The 16,824-nt window shown below is 43.8% G+C and overlaps 1 protein-coding gene across 1 annotated transcript in view; it reads left to right on the forward strand.

Annotated features, from left to right (window-relative positions):
• The first annotated feature begins 1,017 nt into the window (after window positions 1–1,017).
• Window positions 1,018–16,824, forward strand: part of TSHZ2 (teashirt zinc finger homeobox 2) — a 130,581-nt gene continuing 114,774 nt past the window's right edge. The window contains exon 1 of the mRNA XM_084217941.1: window positions 1,018–1,108. Within this exon, the coding sequence (XP_084074067.1) occupies window positions 1,069–1,108 (40 nt within the window). The 5' untranslated portion in view covers window positions 1,018–1,068. The remainder of the gene's footprint in view (window positions 1,109–16,824) is intronic.

Here is a 16,824-nt window from a genome sequence, read left to right on the forward strand (position 1 = left end):
GCATATGGAGGGGATGGTCCGGCATCGGGGGGTGGTCCCGTATGGGGGGTGTCCCCGCGTGGAGGGGGGTGTGAGGAGGGGGTGTTCCCGCCTGGGGGGGGGGGGTGAGGAGGGGGTGTCCCCGCGTGGGGAGCGGTGTCCCCGCGGGGCCGGCGGGGCGGCGGCGGCGCTGGCGGCGGCGGGCGCGGTGCCGGCGCCCTGTCTCTTTAATGAACGGCTCTGCCGCCCGGCTGCGCGGAGTAAATTTCCTCCTGTCATCGGGTCGCGGAGGAGGAGTTTGTTAATGTTCAGTTTGCTCGGCGGATCGATGTTCGCTGGCATCGCCTCGCCCTGCCTGTGTGTGCGTGTGCGCGCGTGTGTGTGCGGGGCGCGCGTGTGTGTGTGTGTGTGTGTGTGAGCGCGTGTGCGCGCGTGTGCCCGCGCCGGGGGTGCGTGTGCGCGCGTGTGTGTGCGGATCCCACATTTCCTCCCATCCCGAGCCTCCCTGTCCGCTCCCATATCACTCACTGCCTGGCATCTGACAGCACGGAACCTGCGGCGCTCCGCGCACACACACGCACGCACACACACACACACCGCGCACACCCGGGCACCGCTCCGCCATACGGCTCTGCGAGGAGGAGGAGGACAGGACAGGGAAGGGAGGAAGCAGCCAGCCCCACAGTCTCTCCAGAGCTGCCTTTTTAATATATACAGATCTATTTTGTTATTTATTTATTACCGTTCTCTGGCACTGTGGGCGCCTTTCATTTGCTCCTGAGCTTGGATGTTTGAATCAAAGCAAAGCAAGTGTTGCAACAGTTAAAAAAAAAAAAAAAAGCCAACCAAAAAAAAAAAAAAAAAAGGGAGAGAGAGAGAGAGAGAGAGAGAGAGAGAAAGAAAGAAACCTAGATCTCTAAAATAAAATAAAAACCAAACAGGTTCCTATCAGTGAAGTGGAAAGGAGGGGGGCAGGGGAGGCTTGAGGGGGGTGCTGGGGAAGCAGCTGAGAGGCAGAGGAACACGGCTCAGGAGCGTCTCAGGGCTCTCGGATCTGGGGACAGAAGTGAGATTGGAGAAAGTAGAGCGATGCCAAGGAGGAAACAGCAAGCACCCAAACGGGCTGCAGGTAAGGAGAAGCCATCCACTTACACAGCCTCTGTCTCTCCACTCCTTCCACTCCTACCCCCCATCTTTATTATTATTTAGGGTCACCCTTGCTTTTCCGGGCTGGATCTTTATTTATTTATCCCCCCTCCCCCTCCCTTTCCCTCCGTAAGTCTGAGGAGCCAGTTTCATTCCTTATTGCCAAGATTTTGCTCTGCCACGGGCTGTCCGCTCGCCCTCCGCGGCTGCCCCCGGCTCGCCGCCGCTCCCCGCTGCCGCTGCCCGGCCGAAACTTTTCCCCCCAACTTTCTTCCCCCGGCCCCCTTCTCCCCCTGCCCCTTCCCCTGCCCGAACCGAAAGCACTCGGGCTTCCCTTCGCTTTTCGCTTTAGGATAGATTTTTTTTTTCCCCCTTTCCTTTCTGGTTCTCCCCCCTCCCGGTGGCTTTCGCTTTGGATCCGTGTGTTTCGCGAAGTGGGTCGGGGTGTTTAATCTTTTATTTCGCCGTATTTCTGGTGGCAGTTCTGGCCGGGTGTGTGTGTGAGAGAGCGCTGTGTGTGCCTGAAATAGTACAGGGACTCTCTCTGCTGATGAACCCGGTGGGGAAGTTCAGCCTTTGATCATCAGTGGTGAAAATTGCAACAGGAAATAAAATGAAACGTTCTGACTGTTAGAAGACAATCCACATTTTCAAATCAAATCCTTCTTTTGTTTCGTAGCCGAGTTTATATATTTGCACATGCCAAGTGGTTTTGCAATTTTTTTTTTTTTTTTTAACAGAAGAAAATAGTTTGCAACTTTGGAAGTGTTTTGTTTGTCATTGTAGGGTGTTCTTTTTCTTTTGGGGGCCAAGAAAAAGAAACAGACGAGTGGGTCTGTATAGTAAATCTTTGCAAAGACTTTTCTTTCAGGCTCCTTAATTGCTTTTTATTTTTTTTATTTAATAGTGTGCTGGGGTTTTGTTTCTGGGAAGCGCAATATGGAAGTTCATTTTTCTTCTGCCAGACCCACCCACTGAAAAATCAGCTTTCCAGTTGATTGCCAGCTTTGATTTGACATTTGATTGATCACCTGTCATCTTGCTGCCTTTGATCTATTCATTCTTGATATATATCAATAAATCACTCACCATGGTAACCCAAGTGCCAATGACGTAAGGCTTGCCCTCTAGATTCTCTTAGCCAGACATGCACAATTATTATCTTGTTTGGCTTTTAATGTAGGCGGGTTTTTTCCCTTCTTTTTTCCCTTTGTGTCCTTCCTCGGATTAGTTCTTTAAAGAAAACTCATATTTGAAGTCTTTAGTTCAAAAATTTTCCCTCGCCCTTGTGAATATTTCCTGGGTGTAGCACAGCAAATGCGGGACAAAACGTATGGGCAAGTTTAGTGGCACACTTGAATAAACTTTGTGAAGTAGTGCTTGGGATCCACGCAGGGGGAAATGTCACCCCAGAGAAACTGGGACACGCAGAACTTTTATCAACTCAGCTTTGGCTGCATTTCCTTGGGTGCAGGACAATGGGCTGCAGGCAGAAGCTTTTGGGACGTGCCCAGTGTGTGCAGGTTGGGATTCCTGGCAGGCAAAGATCCCAAATTTATGGTGATCGCCATTAATAACAGTTCCGTTAGAAACACACATATTTATATAAATATATGTATATATATACATATATATAAATATATATGTGTGTCCGGGAGGCCTCTGCTGTCAGTGTCGCTATTATTATTTTCTTCACCAAGAGGTTTGATCTGAATAAGGCGTTCACATTTTCAACTTGCAGGATAAATAAATAGCTGGTTTTTCATGGATGCTGATCGGCACAGTGACAGTGCTAGAACTGCTCCTTTTTTCTCTCTGTCAGGAACAGGAGGCTTCATTTTATTTGGGTTTCAAAGTAGAATTTTCACTTGGAATGTGTGTAGTATCTTTTCGTGGCAGGAGCACGGTGTTCTTTTTTAGAAACATAGGATACAGTAAGTAAATTTTTGCGAGCAAAGCCCGTGCTGTTGTTTCCTGGGATTTCCCTGCTGTGATACAGTAAGAGATGTTTTTATCCAGGATCCTACAGCATTTTTAAGATCTTAGTGACAAGGGAGAAACTCGTATAACCACAATTAGATCTCTCTTTTCTCATTCTCATTATAAAACGTGCATTGCTCTTCAGTGGTACATTTCTTTGATTAGATTTCTCCTCAGATCAATGTTGTTTCAGGTGAGCAAAATCGTGCAAATGCAGTCCAGTTTCAGCTAGCAGAACTATTTGAAGTAGGTTTATACATTTGCAATAGTTCTCCTGCTTTGAAGTTGTATTTGTCTGTTTGTGGGGGGTAGGGGGGAGTTTCAAAGAGCAGACGTGCCTGTTGTATATAGTTCTTAAAACTGACTTTCATTTTCAGGGATAATACTGAGGTTCTGTTTTGTATGGTGAAAAATACCTCAAAGTGACAGGAGACAGACTGTGCAATAAGAAATGTACCTCTCATCAAGGCAAAGCTCCTTAGTCCTTTTATTTAAAGGAGTTAATACATTATATATTACTTAATTTTCACTTTTATTTATTTTTAGTTGTACAAGTTCAAAGGTATCAGTTGCACTGCATTTTGTCTTGATGGCAGCAGAGATATTGAAGAGAAGTTTGCAACTTTTAGTTTCTTCAGATAGTTCACCTCCAAGGGAAGAAAAATGATAAGCCTTATGATTCTGGACATGCCTGCTTTTGTCATTGCTTAAAATTAAATACTATGCACAACTGTAAATAATTACTGCCATGCACTGACTTTGAAAGCAGGTTTCGAGTTTGATTAATGAATAATGTAAAGGTTAGAGAGAACCAGCGAGTGAATCAGAAGTGAGGTCCTGCTGTTAGATGAAAATCTATCTAGAGAAATATACATGGCAATTTTGTCCTTTTCTATTATTAATTTTAAGCCTTGTATTCCTAAGAAATATATTCCAGAGCATTGTAATGAAACAAGGGAGTGTAATTGGATAAATGGGGCACTATTTATGTGTGATGATGGGGATTTCTGCTCTCCGATTACACTTTTAGAGCCACTTTATTTCACATCAACACCGAAACGATGTCAAACGGATTTTGATCTTTGCAGGAATCTTTTCTGAATCATCCTTGCTTTTTGAGAGCGTCATTGCCAAGTCGATAGTTGTTGAGGCAGAGAGTTGCAGCTCTTTCCATCAGAGCCTGCTTTAGGATGGGACCTGTGTCTGCAATAAACAGCCCGTGCGTGTTGGGGCTCTCGCCCCAAGGCGCCACAAAGGGCTTTACAAACGGGCCAGATTCTTCCCGCTCAGGTGCAAATCAAACATCGCTTCCCTGAAGCATCACTGAGTTCTGACTGCTCCTGTGAGCAAGAGGAGGCTCAGGCCCACAAAGTCCTTCATCCTTCGGCAAAATGCAGCCAGGTCTGGGGCAAAAGTCTCGTAAGGATTCCATAACAAATGGTAATATATTAACAGGAGGGTGGAAAAAGGGTGGAAGCAAAGCAGAATTGCTATTCAGATTTTATTCCTAGGGGTATGAAATAGCTTTCAAACACAATTTCACTGGATTAAACTCTCCTTTCCCCTGCAGCTTGTTTAAATGTGCATATTTTATTTTGTGATTATGAATTGGTAGTTTGGTTTTTTAAAGCCTGCAAAGAGGAATCTGGACTTAACGCCCTTTGCGGGTGAAATTTTATATTTCTTCTTTCTTTCTCTCTCAGCCCCAACAGACTAGCTAACAAGCAAAGCTGGGAAGTACAGGAGAAGCAGGTCTCAGGCACATTTATTCTGTTTATTGGAGCTGTAGAATAACACAGGTTTGTTTTTGGAAGAGTCCTCATACAGCAGCAAGGAGAAGATGGTGAGCAGGGAGTTCTGTAAAGCTGCAGCTTGCACCTTAGTAGGGAAGGTTATTTAAACCAGAATTGTATTTAGAATGTGAAATTCTGCTTGTGCAGGGAGCAGAGTAAAAAACCAGCAAGGCTTGCTCCCTGTATTTCTATGGTGAAACGCAGCCAGATATCTCTATAAATGTATCCAGGAGCACTGTGGCTGTTCCAGGATTGTTTGTACCCTTTATAACAGGGGCAATGGCAGCAGATTCCAAGGAAGCAGCGCTGAATGAAACTGTAGAAATGGCAGCACTGTTTTCTTTCAACATCCTCCAGAAAAGCAACTGCACATCAAAACCACCTAAACAGTTCATGCCTCAGAACCCTTCACTTACAGTGCACATCACGATGCTGACAGATGACAAAAAGGCCAAGGTGTTCACAAACAAGAGGAGCCTTTAAATCCTGGTTAATTAAATATCTTCAAAAATAGGTACTTTTGCAACTAAGAGGCACCAAAATTAGTCGCCATCTGCGTTAAATTCTGCAGTCGGCTCCTAAGCCCAAAGCTGCTCGGAAATTTTTTTCCCATGTCAGAACTCAGGCCTGAACGGGACAATTTGAAATCACGCTCATTTTAGTGCCTATTTCCCTATTTCAATTTTCCTCTCATTTATCCAAGCCCAGTATCTCCCCACTATCTGAAGAGTGGGGCGCACCCAGAGTTCAGCCCCTGTGACTGGGAAACAAAAGACGTTTCCATCAGCAAATGACACAATTTTACAGCACTTTTGAAAGCGTGTCCATTGTCAGAAATTCTAGTGCATAACTGCTCTCCCTCCTCCGTGCTCTCTGAGAAGCCCATTTTCTCCAAACCGGCAGCATTTTGGAAATTTCCTCCCGGAGCTTTCTCCTCCTGATTTTTGTTCTCATTTTCAGCACCCACCTCAAGGAGCTGTCTCCCCTAGCAGAGGTCCCTGGAGTCCCTCGGTAGCGCAGGGCCAGGGTGAGCTTTTCTGCCGTCATTTCCCTTCCCATCCCGATGAGGACATCACTCCCAGAGAGCAACTCCAGACTCGCGGAGAAAAAAAAGCTGTCAGTTGCTGTGGCTGCAATTCCCAACTTAGCAGCAGCAGAGGGAATGGAACTGTACTCTATCAATTACAGTTGGAACCAGAGGCTAAACACTTATTGTGTTAAGCTATTGTGCAGATCTTAAGAGCTCAAATGTAAAAAAAATATCATGTCAGCTGGTGGAGGGGAGAAAAAGGCCTGGTTCTTCCACTGGATGACGTATTATTAGCAAAGGCAAAGTAAAATTATTCAAATTCTGTTTAATGCTTTTTGGCTTGAGATATGTGCACCGCATTCTGCCTTAAAAAGGTGTCATCCTACAGACTTTGCTGCTAGAATAAGTCTTTGTTTTTCCCTCTTCTTTGCAAAATGAAAATATTTGTGAAGTTTTACCTCCAAAGCATGCTCATGCAAGCAGAGAGACATTTTCATTTGTCTCCCGATCTGATACAGGAGCCAAGTGGAACCACATTACACTCCGAGCTGAAATCTTCCATTTCATTCATGCAAGAGCAGGGATTTTTCATTACCTATTTAATTACAATCATTTACATGAGAGTGGGCCCAGTTCAGCAGCTCTTACTCAGCACTTTGTTTCAGTGGGTGACTGGCCTGTGTGGAAGGACTGTCTGTGTAAGATTGGGCTGTTCAGCTACAAAATTCAATATATATGTTCCTGGGGAAGCATTCTGCCTCTGAAGAGGGACCGGATTCTTCCATTAAGTTTTAAATCCAGGGCCACTTCTGCTTGGAACTTCTGCTCCTAATGCTTGTGAGCTATTCTTTCCTGAAGGCTGTATGACTGAGATATTCTGCTTGCTCGGCCAACTTCCCTCCCCAGTCACGTTTCCGTGCTCTGTGTTAATTACTGAGCACTGGTTCTGGGTACCAGGAGGTGAGATGGGCTTTTAAAAAAACCTTTTTTAAGGCACGGTGTTCATGTTGTGCACAGGGGCGGCAGCTCGAGAAAATGCTTGAAAATGGGGTTGCAAATCCAAAGCCTGAAAGTTCCATGTGCTTTTAGGGGCTAAAAGCAGTTATTTCTCATTAAGGCGGCTTCTCACTTGAGGCTGTTGGCACAGAGTAATTTTTACCGTGTTATAATAACGGCTTCTGCAACTCAGAAGTACCTTGACAGCAAACCATGTATTTTTTAAGGTTTCAAGGAGAAAAGCATCACAGAAGCACAGTGTTTCCCATTAGATTTACACATCCCTCTTCAACTGTTGCTGGCTTTTCATCCATTACCTTGTGAGCTTTCTCAGGCAAAAAAAAGAAGTGGAAAAACGGGTCTTCTGATCTAATTGTTGCATTAAGTGTTTCATTTAGAAAAATGAAGAGAATCTTTGTTTCCCTAAAAGAAATGTTTTCCCCCTTTGCCCTAGGAAAAAGAAAGGCACAACAATAGCTTCAAAATGACAGGATCTGATTGTGAAAAATACAGAGTTTCTAACGTGCAGCGCCTGATAGTCCCAAGTACTGGTAAAATTCCACAGTTAAATAGAACAAACAGTCCTAAATGTCTGAGAAACAGATCCTTTTCAGGCATGCACACATCCATACCTGCAAGGCGAGGAGAAAAGTGCCTGTCTGGGAGAGGGATGCACCTGGAGAGCTCGGTTGTTCAGAGCAGGCTTTGATTATTGCACCAATCTTTGCCCAAATGTTAGAACTATGCTGTTAGCAGTAGTGTCCCCTGAAAGTCTTTGTTAGGGTTTATTTTCTTCAAACCTCCAGCTCCTGGAGTCTGATGATGATTATGCAAGTGTCCAATATGCATTTTAAAAGGAAATTTATTTCAAACTGTCTGCTCTGGAGAGGAGCTTGAAAACAAGCAGGCTGGAAGTTCTTATGCAGAAGAAAAATGCCTTGATTCTTAGAGTGACTGTTTTTAACTTCCCATCATTTTCAGCCAGTCCCATGATTTTTGAGGTTGTGCTTTGTGCTTTTTGTATAAACAAGGTTGGCAGTATTGCTTTTGCCTGATTCTGGTGATGAACTGGTGTGTGTGTGTCTGGATGTATAATTATAGACATACACACACATAATATCAGTAAACAAAATTCTGAACATAATGATGGAGTGGAGCTGTGTGAATTGGAGCTCTGGCTTTGTGTTGCCATAAACAAAGCAGTTCTGAGAGCTCAGACCATCGGTTCTTGAGGAGTGACTTTCAATTGAAGTTTCCTGGAGATTGCTTTTAGTGGCAATTAAATCTAGAAAGTTAATAGGCAGCAACTGCTCTTTATAGGATAAATACTATGAGGAATGCACAGCCTACCTTTTTCCCAGATATAATCAGGCTGAACTTTATTGAAAAAAAATTTACAACTAGCAACATTAATGCTGTATTTTTATTGTATTAATGCAAATGAGATGCTGACTTCGTTCTTTCATCTCCATGGCTTGTATCCATTAGAGCTGTATCTTATTCCTTTCTGTGTCTTTTCTCCCTGTGTTCTGTAAACTGCTCTCCTCTAATGATACTGAGGCTCATTAAAGTTACTCCCAATGCTAAAGAGACTCTGGGAAACATCCTGAGCTCTGGATGGCTGTGGAAAAGCACAACTACCGAGTAGATGGGGAAAACTAATCCAGATCAAGCCTTGCATTCCCGTTTTGGGAAACCTTTAAAATTGAGGGGTCAAACAGGAAGAAAAAGCTCACAGGAAGGACTGTGTGCTGCAAAGAACAGGTCATTTTCAACTCACAGCCCTACCTGACAAAGATATAAAGCAATAAAGTTTTAAGGAGCTCGCTGGCTCTTCCTGCATCTCTCTCAAAAGACTCATTTAATTGAAAAGCCTGTTGTGCTTGTTTTTATGCATGTAAAACAGAAAAGGGGCAATTTTGCACAGGGCCTGATATTCCAGCACAATATAATTGGAACTCTTCCTGCCTGCTTTTTAAGTCTCTCTGTTCATATAAAATTAAGACCCACTTATCTTAAATTGTAGTAAATCTCATCCAATATTGCTTTCATAACTTAAAAAAGGCTGTTACATATTCCCAAAGCAACTTTGCTGAAGTGATATTGGGTCTGTTTATGTGGAATCAGTGCAGAATTCCTGTTGAAAAAAGAAGCAGCTTACAGTTCTTGTTTTTAATGAAAATAATTAAATTCTCTAGAATACCTTGATAGCTCAGATTTTTTTTTTCTGCAAGTGAAACTCTGCTTAGAGGAGACTGGAATGAAAATCTGCACATTGTGGTTTGTGTGTGCAGACAACAACCTTATTTCTATCACTCGCCCCGCACTTGTACAGAAGTAATTTCTGTTTTTCGTGGAGAGATTTTACTCTGAATTTTCCATATATAAATATTTTTTTGTGTGAATTGCACGACGAATCACCGGCACGATTTATAAGCTCTGCAATTTTCTTTGTACATATAGGAAGAAGTCATTTGCTTCCCACAGGGTGAGTGGACTACACAGGAAAGCACTGGGTCTTTTATGAGTTTATATTTTCTATCGAAGAAACCTTGTGCCAGCTGCTGTAGTGGTCTACCAAAATTATTTTTTTATGTGTTTTTCTGCCGTGTCGTGCCGTACATAAGCACAGTACAAGTAGCATTAAATTAACACGTGAAAGGAGAAAGAAGCTAAGTAATTATATTGATCATCTGTAGCATTAAATGCTAAAAAAATTAAAAGCTTTCCAGTGCTTTTGATTAGCTGCGTGGATCCTGCTCGTATTTGCGTCCTTTGTTAGGCAGTGGAGCAATATTTCTTCACACTTAGCACTTTTCTTCCGTGGATTTCTTGCTGATACTCCTCAGAATAACCCCAGAGATATGGAATATTTCCCCTCATCTGTACAAAAAGGCGAATTGAACCCGGGAGGTTTTACCTGATTTGCTCAAGGTCAAGCAGCGTTTGCTCCCAATTCCCTGCTCAAGGTACTAGATCACATTTCTATCATCAGAGCATTTCCAGGAGGGAAGTCTGGGCTGGAAGCTCAAGGCATCCCCTGGCCTGTGCTGGGGGAGAAGAGGGAACAGCCCAGCTGGGACCCTGGGGAGGGTGGAAATGCAGTTTCATCCCTCCCATGCTATTCCCTGTGGTGGTGGAAGAGGCACTTTGCTCATGGCCAGGAGCTCCCAAAAATAGGAGAGCTCATGGTTTGAGAAAGGAGAGCTCTGTTAATTCTACCAAGCCAAGGGAGCTTGACTAAGCAAGAGTTTTAGACAGAACAATCAAGTTTTTTACATTCTGGTTTTTGGTCAGTGGTAAGTTTCAGGACCAGAGAATTTGGTTCCTGTTACTTTTCTTCCCATAAACTGTTCTGCATTTCTTTGGAGAGCTGGATGTGACTGCGTTTAAAGCATTGCCCTGAGAAATATGTAAAACCTGGTGCAATTGCAGCTGAACAGGCCATACACATTTTCCTCCACCCAGACTGCCAGAGGAGGTTGGAATTCTCTGGTGATAGAGCTTGAGGCTCAGCTTGCAGTCCTAGGGGGTCGAAATCCTTACATGGGCAGCTAAAGAGAGACCTGAATTTTCAAAAGCCTTTAGCACCAAATCCCTATGGACCCCCCTCAGTTCCTTCTCTTGTATAAACTGGAATTGGGCCTCAATCAAGGGCACTTTTATGTTGTTTCTCTGGACTGGAGATGTATGTATTGCCTATAGAAGAAATATGGTGCAGGTAATAGCCTCTGGATTCATTACGGGTTGTTTATGTTTATTTTCACACCATATTACCTCTCAGCAATAGTTGTTTCAGCCATTATATTGACAGGAACGCTGAATAAATCTTAGCTAATATGGGGCTGATCTGCCTTACCTGGGGGACCGCCTGCTACCCTCTCGAGCAGAGGTGCTGCATCACCAGGTAGGGCTTTCTCCTCCAGAGCTGGGGACTTGGGAGGCTCTCCCGTGGCTCCTTTTCATGTGGAAATTAATACTTGCCTCTATTTCTGAATAGTAGGTTATTAGAGTTCGTATGCAAATTCCCAGGATGGGAATTTGTCTCTCGTTGATAATTGATATAATAATATATATTTTTAGTGGTCCAAAGTCCTTGAGCTCAAGCCTTGTATATGTAATTTATGTTTATTTCTTACTGTTATTAACTGTAATTTAGTTGTTGGCGCCTTTCATTGCCTTAGATTGAAGGGAATGTCTCTCCCCATTGCCCCTCCATAAACAATGCCCTCTCAGGGTTCCTTCTCCTGTATCCTTGCCCAGACATTTCCTAGCCTGTCAAATACTGTCATTTTATTCCTTACAGATCATTCACAGTACGTCTCCTGTTGCACACACAAATAAGGAACTAATGCAATCAGGATGCATCATCGTTTAGCATAACAAATAAAAGCCGATCTGTGCAGATTTGCCTTAAAGTGTCTCTTAATATGTATTGTCAAAATGTCTGAAGATGTCTCTAACTCGTAAGAGTTTAATTATTTGTGACAATTAAACTAATATTCAGAGCAGGAAAAAAAAATTAAGGGATTAAATATTTTCTCCTGTCAAAAGCTAACAAAACATCACCTGGCAGAGTAAACTCCTTAAATTTTGTGTTTCAAGCAGACCTTAGAAAGGAAAAAGCACCAGAACAAAATTACAGGGCCTGGATTTGGTATGGAATTTGAGGAAACTGTATTTTTAAAACTCAACCAAAATTTAAAGGCACATCATTAAAGTATATATCAGTAATGAGCAGCTGAATACTTGATGATTAGAAAGAGTTTCTATCAATTTTTAAGGCAGTGCTGAAATTTATGGCCAAGGGCTGCTTTGACTGAATCAGGGACTCAGACCTGGGATTTTCAGCCTCGCCTGGTTATTTTTTTACTGGTGCATGAGAAAAAACAGCTCAAATATGACAGCACAAATCATCAGCCTTTTCTGTGGTTGGAATTACAGATGTATTTTTTTGTTTTGTTTTTTGTCTGAGGAGCTCTTTCTCCGTCTGGGTTGTTCAGGCTGGTGAGGCAAGGTGCAGCGAATAGCGCAGGGCAAGTAGCCAAGACTGGTGCCCAGGGCTCAGCATCTTCACCTGCCTGGCAGGCCCTGAATGTGGTAAATGTTCAGATGTGTGATAGTAAAAATAGGGGAAAAATAGGGAAAATCTTGATCAGAACAGAAAACCAGCATAATCCTTGAGAGCAGTGTTATATGGATGTGGGAGCACTGGATAGCCCAGGGCATTGGCAGCAATAACCTCTGTGTTATGGACTCAACAATTCTTATAGTCCAGATTGTTTGGGGTTTCCTGTTGAGCAGTTTGATTTCTACTGGTTCTAATGTTTCCAGTTCTGAGCTGCTTGAGGAGACCATTTCCATTATTAAAATCTGTGTTTTCTTTCTTAAAACGTTCTTCCTGTAATTTAGGGTAGGATGTTATTTGGCAAAAAATTAGAAGACGTTCATCAGGGTTTATTTCAAAGCTGTGGGACCACTGAGCTTTCTGGCAGTGACGTGAACATTTTTCAGAGATATCTTCTGCTTTCCCTGAGAAAATCCACCCAAATTTGTCTGACTTATAAAGCCTAAAAGTTGCTGTTGCCAAAGAATTTTTAGAAGGTGACACAGCATTCTCCAACGTGCCATCCCCACCACACATGCTCTGTTCTTGGTTTCTCTTTTTCAATTACATTCCCTTAAAAAACAGTTGAGCTGGGGATAAGTAGGACAGTGGCTGCAGGGGCAGCCATGGGTCCGAGCAGAAGGAAAATGAAGGAAAGGTTTTGTTTGTGTTTAGCTGGAGCGCAGGCCTTGAGGGAGGAAGCAGAGAGATTTAGGGAGCAGAATGTGGACAAGAGGGGCAGAAAGCATAAAATTATGAACTATCCACTGCAAACAGGAGTAAAGTCATGTGCATCCTTTATTGCCTGGACAGCGTAGAGCCCCACAGTGACCGTGAGCTCGTGCTTGGACCACGTCCGGCAGCTCCTGCCCGGTCAGGCCTGGATGGGAACCGGTGTGGCTGCACAGTGGGACTCCCCCTGGCTGTCCCAAAGCCTGTACTCACCCACAGACAGAAAGGATGTGTGCAGGAAATCCATCCAGCCCAGCTGGGAACAAACCGTGCCGGGCTGTGCCGGGCTGGCAGCGCCAGGCCTGAGGGGCCGCCACGGCCCGGTGGGCCCGGCGCGCGTGAGGCGGGACCTTCTTCTGTGGGGAAAAAGTTAAAAAATCCCCTTAAAATTGGCCAGAGCTGGGCCCCCCATGTCAACTGAATGGCAGAGATGAGATCCCATCCACAGGCATGGTGCAGGCAGCTCAGGAAAAGCGTAAAACCCAATGGAAAGGAGAAAAATCCCAATTCCTGGTGCGGGAACCAGGAGAAGATGATGCCGGGCAGGCGCAGGGCTGCTCTTGGATGGCAGAGCCAACAGGAGAGTGGAAGAGCTCAGGCAGCACATGGACAGGTTGGTGACCCCATATAGAACATGTGGCAATGGTATATTTGATCTATTTGATATATTTGGTGTGTTTGGGAGGTGTCGGGGTGTGGGACAGGGGGGTTGGTCAGTGGCGTCGCCAGGCCTGGCATGGCTGGGGCGGGTCAGGCTGAAGGGAGCGTGGGCACTCTGGGCACTGAAGCAGCTGTGGTACAAAAGCAGCTTGGAGACAAGACAAAGAATCCTGCCAGGAGTTTCAACCACAGATATCTGTTCAGATAAAAGGCTTGCTAGTCTGAGAGCTCCTCTCCTGCCCCAACACGCCCATGGTGGAGGGCTGGTCCCTGGGTCGCTGTGTGGGTACCTGCCCTGGGCCCCTGGGGCTCTCACTTAGGTTTTACTCAGAGACAGGGGTATATTTTATTTCACGTTATTTTATTTTATTTCATTTTGTTTGCTGCCCCATGGGAGTTTTTTCCTATAAATCTGATCTTTCTATCTGAAAGTCAGCCACAAAACTCGAATCAGGCTCAGCAGAGCAGGTTGCCTTCAGGTTATTGTACTGGTTTGTGTCACCTCCAGCATTTATGTATTAAATAACTAAAATCCTGAGAATGTTAATCTAGAAAACAGTCATCTCTGCATTACTCTTTTGCTGCTTTGGTGAACTTATTAAAGATTTTACAAACTTGTGATTTGGGTTAAACAAATGTAAATCATGTGGAGAAAGAGTTGCAGGAAGGCAGAGGAATGTTATGATGCCATCAACATCTGGGTTTCCATTTGTTTGGATTAGGGACATTTTACCTTAATCATTCCCAAACATGTCTGCTAAAATCCCTTCTTTCATTTTTTATCACCTATGAGGTTCAGCTAGGCAGAGTTTCAATTTGTGTGTGTGTGTTAGGGTAAAAGTGCTGAAATTTGTTGTTGCTGTGAGTATACGAACAGTCTCATTTTTATATTAGTCCTCCCTCTTTATAATTGTTTGGAAACATTTTGACTCAGTTAAAATGCACAATTTCCAATATACAAAGTATGAGCAGGGGAGCAAGGGAGTGATTATGATTTTCTCCAAGGAAATAAGCATCTCTTAGCCATCATCCTGCAACTGGGAAAGTTCTAATACATGACATCTCTGTAATGTAACCTAATAATATTTTTTTTTAAACAGTGATGTAATGGGGAGAGTGACCTGGACTTTGTAAAAGTTCCTCTACTTACTTCAGATTCCCAAGGGCAATGTAACATTCTAGACAGTGTTTTATATGCCCTGATTAAAATGTAACATATTTTTGCATTTCCTGTGCAGTGACCTGTTAGTGCTCATAGACAGAACACTTAAAGAACAGTTACAAGGAGACATTTCCAAATGTGCCTAATACGGGCGAGTTTTTATAACATTCTTATTTCATTTGAAATTGCAGCTACAGCAGGAACCATTCAGACGACGCATTGATTTAACTTTTTAATCCACTGTTTTGCTACGTCAAGTAAAATAAATGTTTGTTTTTAGCTCCCTTTTTTTGCATTGCTAAAACTCGTAACTACTCGCTTTAAGCTTGGGATTCTAAAGGGAGCTACATTATCTGAGATTTAAAGCTTGCTTTTTGTAGCTGCTTTCTCACAACTCCCCCAAGAAAAAAAAATACAAAAGTACAACTTTAGCAAAAAGGGCTTTTATATCTCTATCAATTATAGAAACACCAGCTGCAGTAGATTACAAGTGTGTTTGGCTGATTGTGATGTTGTGTGGGGAAAGCTGTCACAAGGAGCTGGATGCTGTTCTCCCCGGCAGCTCCGGGATGTCGCTCAGCTGGGCTCCCCGGGCTCAGCAGCGCTGCTGCCAGGGCTGGGGTGGGCGCTGCCAGGCTGCCACAGCCAGCTCTGGATGGAGCACACGTCCTGGAGAAAGGATGGAATGTGGGCACAAGTGTGAACTGTGTGCATGTGCTGCTCTGGGAGCTGGGGCAGAGCCGCACAGAGACAGACCTGGCCCAGCAGCCTCTGGGGACAGCCGCTCCACTCAGTGTTCTTCTGAATTTTTTGCATCCAAGATACTTACTCTTCTTTTTTTGAAGAAGCAAATGGGGGAAAAGGCACCACAGAACAAAAATTGTTTGACCAGCCCATAAAGGTAAAGCAGCTGGAAGTCGTGGATAAAATAATTATGGCATCAAGACAGCAATGCAAGATGGGCAGTTTAGGATATTTGGTGCTGTTGAGCTCAGGAAAAAATTAATGTCTCAACGTGTGTGCAGGTCATTATCACTCCACTAAAACCTGGCTACAAGGGTAGCAGCCCAAGGGCTCTCAGTTGGTTGTGCCTTGGTTTCTATGTCATTTATCTTACTGTGCTTTGATCACTCTGGGAGGACGTGGTTGGGCCCTGGTTTATTTTAACAAAGAGAATCTGACATAGGAAAGTTCCATGTATACTTCACAGTGAAAATGCAATTTTCTATTTTCATTTAATCCCAGGAATGTTGGCATTTTCCAGGCTGTCAAACAAATGAGTGCACTGGAGGACAGTTAGATGTGTCTGTCTAGTTCATCTATCTAATCTACCTCATTTCTAATGTGCCCATCACCACGGTGTCTAGGCAGAAAGTATCTGCCTTGCTTTTGCTTCTCATCTTTATTGGCTGTGGTAACCTAATTGAGTCTTAAGAGCTTTCGGATTCATCTGCAAAAATAATAACAAAAACATTATCAGAATAATGATTCATATTTGTACTCTTACTCAGAATTTCCCTTTCTCTTCTGAGTGTATTTGGTTAGTGGATTACTGTTGTTTTATCTAGAAGAGGTTATGCTTTGAAGGTGTATTAAATTGGAATTTTACTTGAGTCAGCAGTGAGTCAAAACTTCATTTGGCTACTAAAGTGAATTCACTCATGTCTTCTAACTTCCTTCTGCATTTCTCTGCAGAAGTTGACTTCATTTACTCAGCCACCCAGTCTAGCATCTGCATCTGTTCTCTGACCCCTTGTCATATAAACCATAGGTAAAGGTAATAAAAAGCAATAGAAATTGTGCCTTCCAAAATGTTATCTTCCTTTGGAAGCCCTGGTTTCTGTTACATTTAACTGCTTCTCTCTGTGCCAATTAGCTAAAAAGGCATGGTTGGACTGAAGTGAGTGGTTTTCCAGGAGCAGAGGCCTTGCTGAGGGGAGATAAAGTGCTGCTGCTGATTTGCTGGGTGTGTGCTCGTGGGTACCACGAGCTGCCTGTGCACATGGGGAGAAGGTGCTGCAAGGGCCGGGGTGTGCCAGCCCTGCAGTCACCATGTGTCACTCACTGTCACACTTCCTTTGGAAACATGGCTGCAGGGGCATCAGCATGGCTGTGTGCCACCTTGTGCTTTAAAAAATGGGTCCCAAGCAGTGATCAGGCCACATGAGTCAATAAACTGGTGTTGGAGAGGCTGAATAACCAGCGTGGTGCTCACTGAGGGAAAGAGTTCACTGAAAAC

Source organism: Fringilla coelebs (assembly GCF_963513975.1).
Source record: "Fringilla coelebs genome assembly, chromosome: 18".
In the NCBI taxonomy this organism is placed as follows: Eukaryota; Metazoa; Chordata; class Aves; order Passeriformes; family Fringillidae; genus Fringilla; species Fringilla coelebs.